Source organism: Amblyomma americanum, chromosome 3 (genome assembly GCF_052857255.1).
Source record: "Amblyomma americanum isolate KBUSLIRL-KWMA chromosome 3, ASM5285725v1, whole genome shotgun sequence".
NCBI classification, from domain to species: domain Eukaryota; kingdom Metazoa; phylum Arthropoda; class Arachnida; order Ixodida; family Ixodidae; genus Amblyomma; species Amblyomma americanum.
Genome location: NC_135499.1, coordinates 203961574 through 203979999, shown reverse-complemented (window position 1 = coordinate 203979999; position 18426 = coordinate 203961574). Strand labels below are relative to the sequence as shown.

At 46.0% G+C, this 18426-nt stretch overlaps 1 protein-coding gene across 1 annotated transcript; it reads right to left on the bottom strand.

Moving 5' to 3' along the window:
- Positions 1-5009: 5009 nt before the first annotated feature.
- temp (protein prenyltransferase alpha subunit repeat-containing protein tempura) lies at positions 5010-18303 on the bottom strand. The gene is made up of 7 exons (XM_077659729.1): positions 17944-18303; positions 17517-17600; positions 17233-17393; positions 15913-15988; positions 15721-15825; positions 14116-14287; positions 5010-11119 (listed from the first exon to the last, which is right to left on the bottom strand). The coding sequence occupies exons 2-7, from the start codon at positions 17585-17587 to the stop codon at positions 10727-10729; spliced, it is 978 nt and encodes a 325-aa protein (XP_077515855.1). The 5' UTR covers positions 17588-17600; positions 17944-18303; the 3' UTR covers positions 5010-10726.
- Between the last annotated feature and the right edge of the window lie 123 nt (positions 18304-18426).

Below are 18426 nucleotides of genomic sequence, written 5' to 3'. Positions count from 1 at the left end.
CTTACATAGCGCACTATTCGTATTTTCGCAAAACTTTCACAGGAATTTGTGGAGCGTCAAGAGCGCAGTACTTGCGCTTTCCGAACCTATCCCGGTGTCTTGCAAATACGCCTGCAGTGCTGACCAAAGACGTCACTTATTCACGAGCCGCCCTCTCATGTTTTCAGAGTCCGAGTCCCCCAACTCCTAGGGTGAATTCCTGGATCGGCGACTTCTGGGACGCGGCCGGTGGCTCACAACGGCTGCGGTCGCTGGTATCCGCTGCAGTGGCGGCCATTCTCATGGCCGCCATCACGCTGATCGCGATGAGCATATTCGCGAGCGAGAAAAGCCTTTGCACCACGTCTGCCTGCCGACAGTTCGCCGAATTCGTACTGAGGTCCCTGGACAACTCCGCGCACCCTTGCCGCAGCTTCGGCCGCTTCGTCTGCGGCCAGTGGACGAAGCGCGGCGCCAAGTTGTCTGTCCGCCGCGTCGTGCACAAGTCGGCGCTGGAGGCGCTCTTCCATCGCCTCGTTTCGGTGCGCCTCCCCGAACGGAGGCAGAACGCGCGCGAGCAAGCCAGCGCGCTCTTCTGCAGCTGCGACGCCGTGAGCCGGGGAGACAGAGACGAGATGAGCGTCGTGAAGGCGTACCTCGCCGAAGCCGGCGTCGTGTGGCCTCTGAGTCCGTCCAATCCCGACGTCCTCGACACCCTGCTGTACTTGGACTTCGAGCTCAACTGGGCCTCCGTGCTGCACTTCAGTGTTAGGGAGCAGGAGGGCGTCACCAAGGTCAGCGTCGAACCCGCAACGTCGTTTAGTCACCTCAGGTTTCTGGGCTCCCGGCTGAAGACGAAGAACGACAGGCGGCATTATTTTGACGCGATCTTCGGGCACTACTCCCAGGGCCTTCCTCAAGAGCATGCCTACAGCCAAATCGAAGAAGTGGAAGAACTGATGACGGCGAAGCTGGAAAGCGCGATGGAGCACTTTCAAGGGGAGAGCGCATTACCCGAACCAATCGAGGCTGACGGACTGTACAAAGAGGATTCAAATTGGACGGCACGCCTTGCGAAACGAGTGAGGGTACAAAGCCACGTGCAGTATTTCAGGGTTAACGCCCGTTTTGTTGCCGAGTTCTTGAGCCTTTGGTCACAGCACGGAGACAGCAAGACGCACCTCTACGTTTCATGGTGCGCCGTGCGCTTCGCAGCCCTGTTCGCCAACCGGGAACTTCTGAAGAACCACTACGGCGAGGACAGTGACGCTGACGGCTTAGAGTTCAGACAGTACTGCATGACTGAATCCTATAAGGTCTTCGGGGAGGCGCTCTTTTCAGGTTTCAGCGACGATATCTTGACTCCTCACGTACGACGCGACGTGCGAGATCTGGTGCTGAAAATAAGGAGACACTCCGCCAGTCGCTTGTCCAGTCAGCAGTCCTTCCAGGAGTACAGTTCTCTCGTCGCTGGCTGGGGCTCCCTCGACAGTGTCTTCTTCGCCCTGGAGTACCATCTTAACTACGACCAGGAGATTCCCGTCGCCGGTCTGCCGGACATGTTGCGATCGCACGTGGCCAACTGGAGGGCGGTTTCCCGAGCACGCCGTACCCTTGACGTCAGTCTGGGTGGGGCCTTCGGAGAAGACGTGCTTCTGGGCCGCAGCCTATTTCACCTGGACAAAAGCGTCAAGGACTTCGTTCTGGCTCCGTTTGCCCTCGTGTTTCCCATGTACCACATAGACTTAACGCCTGCAGTTAAGTATGGCACCCTAGGGGATCATGTTGGCCTTGCCACAGCCTGGCTGGCACTCGAACACTCCGACGCCTGGCCCAACGCACAGCGGCGGCTCAACCGCTCGCGCCAGTGTGTCACGCAGGCGTTTGAGACGCTGCCGCAGTCGCGCATCGACGAGGTGATTGCCGAGGTGGCGTCCCTGTCAGCGTTGCTAGGTGCGTTCAAGGAGACAGGCGATAACAAGTCGCTCATAGGCATGGACGGCTACTCGGCGTTGCAAACGTTGTTCATCGCCTGGTGTTTTATGCGCTGCGACACAGCGAGCCTCGACCGTGAGGAGGAAGACCCGTGCTCCCCAGCACTTCGGCTCGTCGACGCCTTCGCGGATGCTTTCCGCTGCTTGCCCGGAACGTACATGAATGCAAAGACGAAATGCACAGTTTTCTGATCTGCTTTACAGCACGTGTAAAATACTAGCCTGTTTTGTTCGGCTGCTATCCCAAGTTACCAATGTTACTGATGTCCACAAAAGTGATAATTACTCATACACTATACTGACTTTTTTCGCAAGGCAAACTATCTTCTTTTGAAAATGGAACTATTGCTGATATTGTGAACTGAACAACAATGTTCAGGGTAATAACGGGTGACGAGGTGTAACAGAATCCCTGACGATAAGCTCACGTCATTTTGCAGTATGGGCATACTAGATGAGTGGTGGTAGTAGTAATAAATTTTATTGGTCGTTTTGGGTTACTAGGCCGGTGTTCCCAGTTCCAGGATCCCGTTGACGAAGGCCGCTTGCCAGGCTTGGTCAATGAGCTGGCGCTGTAACGGCAGCTCTGAGTGAACAACTCCACCTCCCACCGCTCGTAGCCAATTTGTGTGTCGTTAAAAAGTTTGAGTTGACGCCAGCCAGCCAGCCGCCAAACTTTTATTGTAAACAAGAAAAGATTCTGAAAGAACTGCGCGCTTACAGCCCCGCACAAGTTAAACGTGGTGACCAACATCCTACTGATTAGTTTCAATGCCTTGGTCTTGAATAGGATCATTTCCTATATTGTCGCATACAATGGTCACCCGCCGCGGTGGCTTAGTGGTTAGGGCGCTCGACTACTGATCCGGAGTTCCCGGGCTCGAACCCGACCGCGGCGGCTGCGTTTTTATGGAGGAAAAACGCTAAGGCGCCCGTGTGCTGTGCGATGTCAGTGCACGTTAAAGATCCCCAGGTGGTCGAAATTATTCCGGAGCCCTCCACTACGGCACCTCTCTCTTCCTTTCTTCTTTCACTCCCTCCTTTATCCCCTCCCTTACGGCGCGGCTCAGGTGTCCAACGATATATGAGACATACTGCGCCATTTCCTTTCCCCCAAAACCAATTATTATTATCATACAATGGTCAAATTTCTGGAAATAAATATATACTGCACTTAGTAGTTGCCACATTTCAAGCAGCATATTAACGAGGTTTCTGGGAGGTACTGCGTATTTTTAAGCTATTTAGTGCGCGCACTACTCGCGCAAGCACGTGGAACGTAAACGTACCTTGTCTTCGATCCTGAGATGAGTACGCTGTCGAGCCATATATTGTCAATACAGCTGTCAAGCTTTTTCGAGAATAGTGCTTTCAAAACACGCAATTGAAAGCAACAGAATCGCACGTCAGTTTTAAGTGCCGTTGCTAATGTTTGCTTTACTTCCGGTTTAATGCGACATTTGGACACAGGCATAGGCCATGGAAGGGTTCCAGACGCGTATTAAAACCACCCATGACTTCGCAGACCTATGAAAACCAGCCTATAATACGATGTTTTATTTTAGCTTTTGAAGTATAAAATTTTAGCGAATTATAAGGATTCGAAGGATGTTTAACGCAGCACAGCATGTCCGATGAACATTACAGCGCATATCTACCACCGAGAAAGGCGATCGTAAACTCAGCTTCACAGAACAGCGAGAAAGACTCAAATGAATAATCTTGAACTGCAGGGGACACACTGTAGACCGTTGGTTTATGGTCGCATTATACGCGGATACTGCTAGCCTGATTGCTTCCATCGATCCTCTTTCCTGCTCTATTCAAGCTCGCATAACAAGCGGGTTTTCGCGGTACGCTATGCCAAACGTTCATTTCCTCTGGTATGCATCAAGATTGGTAACCTTTGGTGCGCACCCAACCCTTAGTAGCTGATGTATATGGGCGGTAATCACACACCAGGCGACATATTTTGCTATATTCCCGTTCTCTACCTTCGCAAGTGAGCGTCAAGAAACTTGGGAGTTAACGTTTTGCTTGGCTCATGACGCAATGCCCGGCTTTAAATGAGATAGCTCTTGCAGCCAATGCCTTCTATAATACTAACAACGCGAGTACACCATGTCAAGAAATTTTCTGTTGCACGTGAGACATTAACTCATCACTGTATTCCTCTACAAAGGTAGCCGCTTTCATTCCCTGTCTGCTGGGAGTAACACAGCAAGGTAGGTCATTCCGGGTGCACGTATTCGTCCATTCGCACCCACCGGGCAAGCAAAGACATTCAACCCTGAATCCGTACCGGGGCCATGTTGATTGAAACTGAACACAGATCTCGGCGTTCTGACCTTGACAGTGCTATATCAAAAAAGTTTTCAATGAGAGTGCTATAACCACCTGCATGTGGCACAAAAAAGTTTCATATAAGAGTCACAAATTCTACCACAAAATCGTTTCATAGAGAAATCCGATGCCCTACCACCAACCTTGGCCCGCAGCTTTACTCTGTGCAGCTTCACCACAGTGCAACGTTGCCTGCGGTGGTGCACGCTTTACAGGAAGACTTGATTCTTTACGCAGCTTGGTGGCGAGCACAGACGTCTGTGGCAGGAGTCAGGATGCACACAACAGAAACAGAGAAAAACCAGCGCATCTTCCTAATCCGCTTAACGCCACCTGCTTCGGCCTGTTCTACGAAAGCTACGAGTGGTGCTCCATCATGGCGCCCATGGCATCACGTGCATAAGAACGATGTATGTCAATCGCGCAGAAAATTATAAAAGCTCATTAAGCTGTTAAATTAAACTCATGGATACAAGAAAATATAGCCGATGGTCATGACACGCAGAGAGCGGCACAGAGCTTACTAATATGGCAGGGCGCCGGCAGCATGAGCACGCTACCACTGTCCGCTTCAACGGCGTCTGTGAAACACTAGTGAAAGCTGCTTGCACTTACACTGGTTGCATCTTTGCTGGCCAAATAATGGTGTGCGCCCATAAACTGCGACGATTGAAGTCACAAATTCAATCGCTATGACCTGAGGGACCAATTCGTTGATTTATTTCCAAATTCTTTCACAAAAAAAAAGAAAAAATTGATGCCAAACAAAGGGGAGTGGGTAACATTAAAAGGCCTTGCTCTTCAAACGAAATGTTAAGCAATTTGGAGTACAGCCGCGTTTGCATTGTGTGCAATCGATAATCGCCCCCGTCGGACGTCAGTACGCACTCATCGAAGTGGTCTATGGCGCTTTCAAGCGTGACTTGTATAGAAGTCATTCCTCAATTACTGCAGACCGTTACAAGCCAGCTCAGTGTGACATACCACGACATGCCAGGCAGCAATGCGGCATGAAGCTGATGCTCACCACGCTATGCATATTCATACTGTCTGCAGTATGTATCAAACTAATCTTCAATTCGGTGACAGCAAGAACAATAAAGCAACCCATGTACAGGTAAAAACACTCTCGTCTTTATTTTAACAAGACTGATAGGCTCCTCTGTCACAGTGTGTCAAGTAAAAATATACAGCTAGGTCAACAACAGATAAGTACAACCATTTTGTACTGTGCACACACATGGTAAATAGAGCTTTCTGTCGCAAGTTTAACTCCTGACTGACTGTGTATTGCTTGAATGAAATCTTTTTTTTTATCAGATGGACCGCACTGCATGCAATCAAATGCAGTGTGCATGGGTAACAGCCACCAAAGCAACAGCAAAATGCCTTTACAGCAACAAATCAGAATGTTCCGAATAAGCTTTTTTTTTTTCCTGACACAAATGTATCTTTTCATGCTTCCTCACGCTGTGACTGAGTCTACATTCTGCAACTTCCCTTGCAGTGAGGCCTTGTTTGTTGCCAACAAAGCCTTTACGAGCCCGGCAGCCCACTAAACAGCATTATCACCATTGCAATCGAGGTGTCAAACCTAAAGCCTCGTGCTGAGTAAACGCACATACTGCCTGTGGAAATTAATCAGCTCAAGCTATCTACGCAACACAAGGCATGCTCAAGCAAGCTGCAAGGAACCATGGACCAAACGTCTCGCACACACTTCAACTTGAGAAGTACAAAAACGCACATCAATGCACAGAAGGGTTTACACACAAAAGACACACTTTTCAAAAGGCTGTGCATGCCTTGTTAACTGCGGCGTCACAATGACTATGACAGTGAAAAAAGGAACTAAAGTTCACCCACTACATCGTCAAACAAAATGTCCAAACAGAGGTCCAAAGCTGCCTTGCCGCACAAGTAAAATGACTCGTGCCATAAGAATCTCGCTACAGAGGGCTACCATACAGCCCATCACAAAACAAAGCACATAGGTAGTTTGTATACAGCTCTACTACAAGAAACTTGAGGCAAACGTAAGTGCTACGTGCCATTCGTAACAGAGTGATGCTAAAATCATCACCATACCTGCTCACTACTTCCACAGGGCCTTGAGACCACTAAGCAATAACAAGTTCTAGAGAAGTGTAAGCCTGCATACAAGCACTTTTACATAAGTAATAAAGCAGTGGGCCATGAGCACTGCTATAATATTCTGAAGGAAAGCACCAAAAGGCAACTAGAGAACTTGGTATGAGCCAAATGGACGGTGAAACCCGACAGATTACCAGGTACAAACCTTACAAGGTGTGACAAAACCCAATGGATGCACATTGTGGGCATGGCTACAGCCGCAGTAACTCTTCTGAAACCCTTGGCCTTTCATGACAATTCAGGAGCTTCCTCCATAGTACAGTATATCATACACCACCAGGTGGGTAGCATTTCCACTAAACAAACATGTGAGCTATATTTAAATCTGACTGGGCCGCAACAAACTGCTATCAAGGATGTCCAGTTGCAGTCTTGTAAATGATGAAACATTGCCCAGTTTACCGAACTGCACCAATAACGATGCCTCCTAGAGGCTTGCATTTAAAACTCGAAGACTGCAAAGCATTAAATTCTGTGGGGTCTTAAATTACTGCAGCATCATGCGAGTCTCCCTATGGTTTTGAAATAAATCTAATATGCAAGCTGGCTTCATACCATCTGGGTAGTATGGGGTATGCTGGTGGAGGAGCCACAAAACAGCTGCAGAAAAATGGCACCGGGCCACATTTGTGCAGAAGCTAAAGCCTAGAATGGATATTCCTGCTAACTTAAACAAAAGCAGAATGTTGGGTTGAAACCGAAGTATGCTTCAAATGGCTACCTACCATGGCTCCAAATCTAAAAAATTGACCAGTCAACAAAATTTCAAAAAGCAATACCAGATTTCAGTGATGCACTACCACTTTTGCTTGAATAAGCATACCAATGCGAGATTTTAAGGGTGAAAAATATAAACAATTTTCACACACTCTGGCATGCAATTGCACCTGACGCCTAGACAGTACGTTGCCTGCGCACTCAAGTGATGTATCCGCTTGTGAATACTCACTGCAAAGCTCCATGCATGCGCCAAAAGTTAAAAAACCATTCACCGCTTCTCACAATAAGCCACATACAGTTGAACCTTGATATAACAAACATACAAATTAGAAATTGGTGGCTACATTGAACTCATCATAAAATTTTTAATAAACACACGAAAATTTTACTTGATATACAAAACGCAACTGGCCAAAAAAACGGATACATGTATCCCCCAGCGCCAAGCGGTGCCCGCTCAGGAGGTAGGTTTTGCCGCAGTACGCATGGGACTGGTGGTCGCACGTCCAGTGTTTGCACCAAGCATACAGTTAATATACTGAATCCAGAGGGAAAGATGCACATTCAACCAATGCATTCGATTGGGCAACGCATGAGCGCAGCCATTACCAAACTGGAGTCACACGACTGCGCGTTCGCGTCTTGAAAAAATATTCTTCCGCTGTGTGGCTTGCAAACAACTACAGCATTGTGTTTTAAACATTTCAGATGGTATGTAGCAATTAATGAAGGTGTGTATCCACTGTAATGTTGTTAGCTGATACTTTGTTTGGATCCTGTAGGAATATGAAGGTAAATATTCGAGAAACCTGCATGCTGAATGGTACACACACGGCACTAGCCGTGTATCAATCAAGCACAGAAGACTGAACAGCATCAAATCATCTCAGAATGCCGCTGTCTGGGCTACCGGACAAAGGCATTCAAAACAGAGAGTGGCGACTACCTGAGCAATAGATCTGGCTTGCTGTAGAGCTCAAACTACGTGCACTAATTGTAACATCCCAATGGTGCCGATAGGTAAATACTGTGGCAAGCCTCAAGCATACTTAATTTGGTGTCCATAAAGAAAAGAAGGGGGTTATTGTTTACCAGCGTAGGAGGAGCCGACAATGTGATAGATAATTCATAGCAGTGGTTTTGAATTTTTGCTGACCAGCGTGTTTACGCATCTATGCTTTACTACAAACTCCCGAAAAAAAAAAAAAATATGCGCAGCAGTCCTGTGCATCATGTGATTATGAAAAAATTACCGAGAACTATCGAACTGTCTGCGCAAGAAAAAAACTTGGAACCCCTGCTGATTGGCATTTTCACTGGTTTCGAGCTTTGAACGCTGCCATGGTGCTGAGTTTCAGGACAGAGTGAATGAATTGGTGCCTTGAATCAATCTGATGCAATGACAGTGATTTGCGCTCAGCCACTTGCTCAGTAATTCCTATCAAAAGCCTGCAAATAAAAATGTTGCTTTGTAATTTCTATCAAAAACCTGCAAATAAAAATGCTGCTTTGTACAAACGTTGTCATCTCTTTTATGGAAATGCCGGTTAAGACTGTCTCCGAAAGTGGCCGTTACATTGATATTACCTTTGATATTACCTTCCTCAGAACTGTACTTTGGTTAGCTTTATAGCTAGGAAAAAGGAGGTGTCCGGTGCAATATTCGAAGAATGAAGATGCAGCATTGTGTATGGTAGCTCATGAGCAACTGGTAATGTAACAATGAAAAACACAATCTGAACATAAAAATCCAAAACAAACATCAAGGGTGTCCCCTTGAATGCCACAGTGATTATGCATTTAATACAGTTAGAAATCCAATTCTTAGATGGTTTGGGCACATAAATGTGTTTCAAAATCATTTTTAACCTGCGTAAAAATTGCAGATGGTCGTTTCCTGTGCACATTTCCATCAGCCAGGGTGTAAATTCTGAACATTCTGAAAAGAACTGTTCTGAAAAAAACTGTTCTAGCCACAGTGAGAAATGGACAATGTCAGCAGCCTGGTGTGGAGCACTTTCCAGTCCCAGCTTTACCCCCTGGAAGCTAGGCTTGCACTTCTACAGTACACTAGTGTTCTTATCTTGCACTCGCCAACAGCCCCCCTTTGGGGGATACAGCAGCACGGAGTGTCTCGAACCTGAAAATGGTGCCTCAGAAGCAGCAAACATTTTAGCCTTACAGCAGCCATCCAGAGCTCACATCTTCTGTCATGGAGATGATACCAATTTTCATGCAACTTATCTGTAATGCGGGGATGCCACCCTAACTCGCACTTAACCAGCCGCTGTTGTGTGCTAGCTGTGCTGGGTTAAAAGCCAACCTAAATGGAGCTCGGTTTTTTGTGGTCTTCGGAACCGTCACAAGCACTTTTGAAATGACTAAAATTTTTGAAAAAGTTTCCCCTTTTCATTAGTTAGGGTCGCGTGAATTATCATCTCTTCACTGACTAAACTGTGCTGCTCATGCATGAGTTTCTGACAAAATTTTGTATTACGAATTTCGACTATATGGAATTCTTTTAATACCTTTTTTACAAGTTCAATACAACGAGGTTCGAATACAGTTTAGGTCATATTCTACACAATATAAAACAACTTTGTTGCTTACTGACATGCCACACCACATTCATCGCGAAGTCATCCACCTGACCATGGACCCATGTACTGCGAACAGAGTGCTTACTGAAGCTGACAAATGTGCACTGCTTTGTTGCTCATCTTTCTGCTATGGTGCTCAGCTGTACACATGTGTGCAAGAAGACTCAGCTTGTTCCTTAAAACCAGTGGCCACTCCCTTCACGCTCCAAGCCTTCATCAGAACAAGACGAGAGCACCTGATGAATGCTAGGCCTGCACACTGAAATGCTGGAGAGATAGCGTGCAAGCGCACTCATTTTTTTCTTGCTTATGCTACCTTGTGCACGTCAATTTCCATGACTGCACTACCTCTCTGCAGGCCCCGAGTCCTCCTCCTGCAGTGTGAAGACTCTCTTCTGACCAGAGGCTGTAAAAAGCTTCAAAAGGTGACCCATGAGCTGTTACCAGCAACAAGGGCTCTTCAGCCAAGCCACACTTAGCGCGAGGGTCTTGCGTGTCAAGACTACTGTATGTCAAGGAATGGTCTTCTGTGTCAAGAAACCACATCAGTCAAATTCCATGTGCAACAGCACATGTAACTGCCACATGCAAGCAAAAACTTCACAGTTAGCAACATCTAGCAGATAACTTCAATGCATGCAGACATATTGTTCGTTAGGGCAACTGATACAAACTTATTTGACGGAGGCTGATGCACAAGCAGCACCACCGATCATTTCCCAAGCCACAAAAGTCAAGTAGCACTGTGACTAAGGTGCATCCGATAGACTGTCCCTGCACACCTGGCCATTGTGTGCATTCTTTGGCACGACTGCACAAGCCTGGGATGCTGTTGTGCACAGACGGTGTGCTTCCTTTTCTGACTACTCCAGGAGCCTCTCCTGAGATGATAAATCACAGCCATTTCTCTCCCAGCACATGTGACGAGGGCTGCCATCATGGTGCCGTCCCCGTCCAGCCCAAGACGCTGCGCAGCCAACGGACGTGGCGCGACACCAGCACGTCCTGCCACTCGCCACACCCCGACGCTCGCTGCAGGAACACCTCCTCGGCTTCAGCCCAGTTGCTGGCACCACGGGCCTTCTTAGCCTGCGTCTCCCCATTGGCAGGAGCCGGATGCAGCTGCCAGAGGCAGAAGCGCCGGTGCATCCAGATGGCTTCATGACCGGGGAATGCGAGGCACAGCTCCTCGCACAGAGCTAGTTCTTTGGACAGCAATGGAATGCTCCCCACACGACGCAGCAGGTACTGCCGGTAGTGGAATCCACTGCAGTCAGACACGTGGCTACGGACCCACTCCCGCGTTAGCTGAATCTCGGATTCCAGCATCTGCGCAGATTTTTTTTTTTGCCAATCAGCTTTTTCCCGGTGCAAAAAGCAACTGCCACACTAGTTGCCGAGATGCTTGTCCCCATGCACGTGCTGCTCAGTGTGATGTTTGCTTAAAAGGAGACTGAAGACAAAATGAAGTTGGTCTCTATCCATGATTACGACATGCTAACAACAAAGACACTACTTTCACCTAAAAAAGAGCTTTCATAAGCTAGTAAAGGCCAAAAAAAACATATACAGGTGTCGCCACCATCGTACAATTTCGCAAATAAACTGCCCACAGCAACAGTATTTTTGCCATGGACCCCAGAGCTAGTGTCCCGACTGTTGTATTTTCACATGCCGAAGCTACACACCTAGACCACCGGATTAATTTGACCACATAAAGTTTCTTAACCTGAATGGAATGAAATGGAGCTGCTATGGCAGGAAACCCTGAATGAGGTCAGCAGTAGAATAATAAATTCGCACGAGTCCTTAAAGAGGGTAGTGCAACTGCTAATACTCACGGTAAAAAAAATATAACACCCATATATTTGGTAAAAAACAGAATTATTTTGTTACCACAAACAAGCTCCCAAATTATTTGCCATCTCCGGGGGAAAATGGCCTCAGTTGCACTGCCCTGGCTAAGAAAGCAAAGACTCCCAAGCACACCTGGAGCACAAGAGCACAGATGGCACAGGGTCAAGAGGACCCCCTGCCTGAACAAATCTCACCCCTTTTGAGCAGGCCCTCTTGGAAGACATTATTTGTGAGCAAGTGAGGGTGGGAGCCTATCAGCCTTGACATACTACAACAGCATACCGACAAGAAGCTGTTTATCCCACAAAATGTTCCATCTACAGCCAGCGCTGAAAAAACAACACAGTGTAGAAAAACGTCACCCTATTATGAAACGTGACCTTCCCCACGGTGCATAATGCATAACAGTGATAACTGCTTGCCTGACTATCAAACAAGTCAAAGTCAAACAAGTATGATGAATTGCACACTGCAAAGCACGCAGCCTCTCAAGGCTAACCATAGGATAACAGTGCCTAGCTCCAATAGCCTAAGCCAAGATAACTATTAACCTCTTAATCTAGAATAATCAAACAAGCAGTACAGAATTACACCACCTGCCGGGCTAGTCGGTTGCGATCCATATGTATATCAGCAGCGCGAACACAAAAAGGAAGAACAAGGAGCAGCGTCAGCGCTCTGTACTATCTTCTCCCTTTTCTTCCTTTTTGTGTTCACGCTGCTGATACATATGGACAGCAGTTCAGAAGTTCAATCACAGGTTGGTTCCCCTGCTGTGATCAATGTTAAGACTATTAATTTCCTGCGGTGAAAAGTTTTAAATTCCGCGACATGAGAACAAAGAATTCGCAATATCCTGCAACAGACATCGAATTTTTTTTTAAAACATGCCTCGCTTGCTTCAAATGTATCGTAATCAAAATCGAAGGAGGTTGTTGCAATACAAGTTGGGTGGCGCTTGGTAATCTTTTCACTTGAAGAAAGGCACTCGCTGGAAACTCTTTTGTGCCAAAGTTGTACAAAATCTTCTCGTCTGCTCCTCCACAGCTTGCCTGAGAGCTGCACTAGCACATCATACTTATATACTGAACTTTATAATGCACTCTCTTATTTTTTAGATCTGAAATAATCAGATGTTAGTATTCATACACATATTATGTTAATTACTGTCACCATATTGGTTTTATCAAGTTCTCGAATATTTATCCAACTTTGCATATTCCCATATTTGTCACTTTCTGCAAACATGTAGCCCACCTGCCTTTCTCCTTTTTAAACTAACAAGTATATTTTTAGCTTCCACAATACCCTCTCTGTCATAAGGATGACTGAAAGAACAAAACAGATTACAATCACTTTCCCCTAATTTCTCCACAATTAGTTAAAGATTTCACTACCTTTCGATGAGTTGAAGTTTGGTTGTGGGATCTCAAGAAAAGCCTTGGATTAGTTCAGTTTTGGCTGAGAAGAATAAAGCAGCTCATATTTAGCTGCACATTACAGTCTGATTGTGAGCCTGGATCAATGTTACAAAAAGTGATCACATCAATATAGATTGCTTGCAAGCTTGCGTTAATGCTATTCCTCCCAGCCTCCAGCCACTTCATGAATACTAGCAGCATAAAAAAGAGATTGCCAATGTGGGCCAAGGATATAGCCGTTCGACTGCTACGGATGGCAGTACAACTAGCCCGGCACCACAAGGGGCACTACACAGAGACAATGAAGTTTTAGTATAGCGGACTCAAATTTAGGGACCCCCTATCTGCACTACCTACGCCAGCTTTGCGGTGCATACTTATGATAATTTTAGAATAGGGGCCTACTGCATCCAGATTAGGTTACCTGCTAGCAGCAGCACTTCAGATGAAAATGAAATGCTAAATTGTAAATCTTGCTAGCTGAATTTCATTTCATTTCATTGCATCAGCATCAGCAAAAAGCAGTAATAAATAATAAAAATATCCTAAGACATTAAAGGCAAAAGTCTGTAACCTGGCAACACCAAACTGAACATCCTACGCGTTCTGGCATCTTTATCTCCATGGCGACCGAGCAATACTCGCCAAGCCTAGCAGCTGTTCAAATCCAGAATCAGTCTTAGTATTATCGGTGTTTCATCACTAGAGTTTTGTGCCATGGGCATCTTGACACAAATAAAAACTGTTGCGCATCGTTCATTTGCCAAGAACGCGATACACAGTGAAGCAACAAAAACGAATTGAGGGCAAGGCAAGTGGCCCCCCCCCCCCCCCCCCCTTGCCAGACGCCGCCATGTTGCCTTACCCTATCAGGTATTAGGGCGCCACACTATTTGCTGGTTCTGGATCAGCATTGCTCGCTAACCTAAAGACCCGAGGGGCGTTAGCATTCTGTGCATACACACCGGTGCCCCTCTATTCCCCTAACGAATAGGGTCGCCCTGTTCTAAATCTAACACCGTTCACAGTAGAGATAGGCTTACTCACGAGAGGGTTACCATGGACGAAAGTGTCCATCAGCCATATCCTGTACGTCCAGGCATAGTAGTTGCACCGATACTTCTCGGCAGCCATAAGGCACACCTTGAGCTCCTCCTGTAGAATGTTGTTGGCCCGATCGGTGGTGTAGCTTCGTAGGTTGTGTTGCATGAGCCATCGCCTAAAACAGGCACACCATATTAAAAGGGTTACCAGTATTGCACAGTTCAGGTGACAATAGAGCCAACTCTCCATAATTTTAAATTGAAGGGGACCGAAAATTTGTTTAATATCTGCGATGTTTGTATTAGGCGTGCCTTTTAAATACACTCGAGCTCGCTGTGGTATTAACAGGACCAAAGCACTTGTTTGTCTAAACAGGAAGGTGGAATTAAATTAGTTTGGATTAGCAATATTCCTCTCCAGATCGTTACAAATAATGAGGCACAATGAAATAAAACAAAGCAACCTTGAAAAAGTTCTGCCCGCATTACAGTTAACCCTTCAGACACAGCTCACCATTTCCATTTTAAAAAATTTCTGCCTTAGCAGTTTTGTAAGCCTAAGCCTAAAAAAGCACGTTAGTTTTGAAATGTGAAACACCCACTGTCAGTTCTTACAGGTATGCCCACATTTGTGCAAGAAAAGCCAAGATGGTTGCAAAATTGCAACATGCTTCTGACAAGTGAAGGAAAGAGGCAGTCGAGGGACCATGCGATCACTACCTTCTCCAGTGGCAGATAGTGCAAGAAACTAGGAATAAGATAAGCGACAAATCACTCAACACTACTATGATGGGAGTGCCATGTGCACAACTGTGTATATACCATCTGAAAGTGTCAAAGAACTGTGTTCTCAGTGGCCAAAACCAAATGACATTAAACTAAATGGCCCGAATGTGCAATAGTTGCATTGCAATAGCAATGTTTGCCTGGTGATCTCAGATGTAGACTCATTTTGGCACCACACGCGCACAACTGGTACTACCAGGAAAAAAGCAACTGAACTTCCCTCCAAGTTCTCAAGTGTACCGCACTGCGTGCGAGCGCCGCCTGACAATGCACTTCGGGTGACACCTGATGACGCACACCAGGAGTACATCATCAGGTGGCACCCGCATGCAGGGTGGCATGGTTCCAACTTGGAAGCGGGCTAACTTACATTGGTCCTTGATAGTACATGCCAAAGTTTCTCTTGCATTACATTAGTCCATTCATTTTTTCTGTTCTCCTCTTGGTAACTATTTTTAATAATGTTCACTAAGCTGTCACTTTATGTGGCAGCCTTGGCTGAGACAATGTAGTTTTATACTTCATGCCCAAGCATCCCAAGCCCCAATTACTGCTCAGTATGATGACCATGGAGCAAGCAGCAATCCCGGTTTAGAGTAGATAGCTGACAGACTTGCGACAGACTTGTGACATTGCATATTAAAACAAATTCAGGACAATATCTCATATGTTTTGCACAGACATGAGTACACAACTATATTTTATGTTAATAATGGGCTGGTTGATGCAGCTTATTAGTAATGCAAACTCATGCAGAAAGATATGGGTGTACACTGCTTTGTAACTGCACAATGCATATTCTTTAGTTCATGTCTCAGCTTACCTGTGTGAAAAAACTTCAGAACACTTTGGCTTTCGTGTCAGGACAAGCTGGGAAAACTTGAGCTCCTCTTGAAATGTTGTTTGCTTGCACAAAAAGAGCTCTTTCCTAGAGGGAAGTAAGTAATTGTGCCATTGAGCAAATCTCTCCAGCCCAGAAAGATACATATAAGCAACTAGAAAACTATGCACCCACCTGATATTCCAGGCCAATTGGACATCTGGGTTAATGAGAATCACGATTCTCGACCAGCCGAGAATGACATCTTTCTCTGTGAAGTGCACATTGATTCTAGTATGAGCCAAGAATCGCAGACTTAAAAGTGTGCTGTGCATATTTCAAGCAGCAAGCTATAGTAAAGGGCCGCCGACCCCATCTGGTCAAAAGCTTTGTTAAACCTGTGCCCTCTGCAAGCAAGGTGGAGTAGATATCAACCATGTAAGTAATTATAGTCACTACCACCTAAATGAATGTAGCCATATGGCTACAAAAAAAAAGTTACACAGCTTTCTTAAAATCTTGTGTGAACAAAAATTCATCCTACTGTGGGGCTCAAATGCAGCACCACTACCTGTCTAGGGAAATCGCTCTACTAGCCAGCCAGGATGGCTAGCAGATGGCAGGGAAAGGTTGAAATGAGCAACAACTCAAATCAGGAATGATGTCGCTAATTGCTTCCCTGAGTGAAATCTATGCCTCCCCAGGGGATACCCCAGAAGAAACCGTACATCACATCTGGACCATGGCAGGTGTTTGCCAACACCCATCACCCGAATGCACACAAGGTTAAAATATGATTATTACAATGGATCTGCTGAGAGTGGTAGTGCAGAACAGTGGGTTCAGAATGCCGCTGCAGCTTATAGCTGGGACAATGTGCATGCAAGTGCTTGACAGAGCTGTGATACAAAAACAAAACAAATGAACAAATTAAGTGCAAATGCGACGCGGTTTAGAGGCCTAAAAAAATGCAAAGGGGCAAAGAGGCAAAGGTAAGGTACTTGCTTTTTCACAACTGAAAATGCATGGCACAGAAAAAGAGCATTGAGACAGATTCCACACCACTCGTTAATCTTGACAGTCAAACAATGAAACACTGAACACCATTTTACATAGCACAGAAGCGCCATTTCAAAGATCACTGAATGGAAGGACATAGGCTGCTTTGACAGGAAGCTCGAGCATGCTTTTGTTTCTATTTTCACTATATTTCACTGCATGCCTTACTATAATACTTTTGCAATGAAAATCATAGCTGCACTATTTGCAAGATGCACTTATTTATAACTTTTCAAACCTAGTGAGGGGTCCTTTCAGTCTTTTAATGCAATAAGAGAAAAGAAAGGGTTGTCTTGCACACCTAATATTTAATTGTAGCACATGAGCTAATTAGTTATGAAATAAGTTCATTACTGTATGCAGGGTACAGGTGAAACAAGGCACAAGAATATGTTGACTGAAAGCGAGGCACAAAGTGGCAATAAGAAACAGCCACATACAAACGCAACTACTCACCATGCCTTGTAATATTGTTGCGTGCTTCAATCAACTTATTGTATGCATAACCGTACACGTGGGGCACACACCAGCTTCCAAGAGCCAAATGGCCGTCAACACACACAACTGGACTGCGATTACAGGATGAGTTGCTGACTGGCACTACGTCGAATTCCTTCCTGCGTATGTAATGGCCAACAAGTTAGCAACAGCTTGCATCACTGGAGCACTATGCGCAATTTTCAGTGCAACACATGCGAACAGTACGCGGATTTTAGTGCTGAAAAGAGTTGAATACGTACACGAACGGCTCCTTTTTGAAGACGTTTCCGAGATCTTGCAAAATGCGTTCCGCCAAAGATTCGCTCTCCATAGTTGTCGTAATCCTGCAGCAAAAAAAGAGGGCAAAAGAAAAGATGACGAGAGTCCAGAAATGTTAATGACAGTGTTCCGGCCTCTTCAGGTCTCTGCGCGATTAAGCGAGGCCTTTGTCGAGGTTCGCTCACAGACGTTTCCTCGCACCGAACTGCACGCAAGAATTATCACAGTGCAACACTTCTGCAGGCATTAGCTAAAGTGACGGCAAGAATATACGTACGCAACAAAGTTCAGTTCACTAGAGCAAGCAGTGGAAAGCAAAGCGTCTGCCAAAGCCGCACCTGGCAACAACTTTTCATATGATAACCAACGATATCTATATCTATGATGTAATTTGGAATTGCGCTTTACCTATGAGGAGCTCTTGCCTTGGATGTTCTTGCAAAGATAGACGCTCACTCGCACAACCTCAGGCATGGAGTCATGCTGAGAGATACATCGCGGTCGTCTTGTAAGCAGCAAGCCCCGAACGATATGCACGAAACGAGAGCGAAAACTACAATCGCCGTCATTCCGAGGCTTCAGTTTGAGTAAACTGCGTTCTAGGGGTCTGCGACGGTGAGCCCGCGAGGCAAATAATAGCTCATTTGGACCAATCTGGTGCGTTAACAAGGGCTCAAGTCTCGTTGCTACCCCTTTCTAGTTTGCTTTTTTACGTTCAAGCCGACGTCCCGATGTGCCGGTGTCGAAGCCGTTGTCAGCGAAGCCAGCAAACAATCCAGCGAAGCCGGCTGAGCGGAATAATTAAGGCGCAGTTACGTAATTGAAACTCATTCAAAAAGTTCAAAAAGCAACATCAGCAAAGTCAGACTCAAAATTGTAAACTATAACTAA

Coding starts and splice junctions, on each gene's coding strand:
- temp (XM_077659729.1), bottom strand. CDS start 17,587: ATGGAGAGCGAATCTTTGGCGGAACGCATTTTGCAAGATCTCGGAAAC. Junction 15,826..15,912: donor CAATTGGCCTGGAATATCAG/GTGGGTGCATAG, acceptor ACTTCCCTCTAG/GAAAGAGCTCTTTTTGTGCA. Junction 11,120..14,115: donor TCGTCCATGGTAACCCTCTC/GTGAGTAAGCCT, acceptor AAATCTGCGCAG/ATGCTGGAATCCGAGATTCA.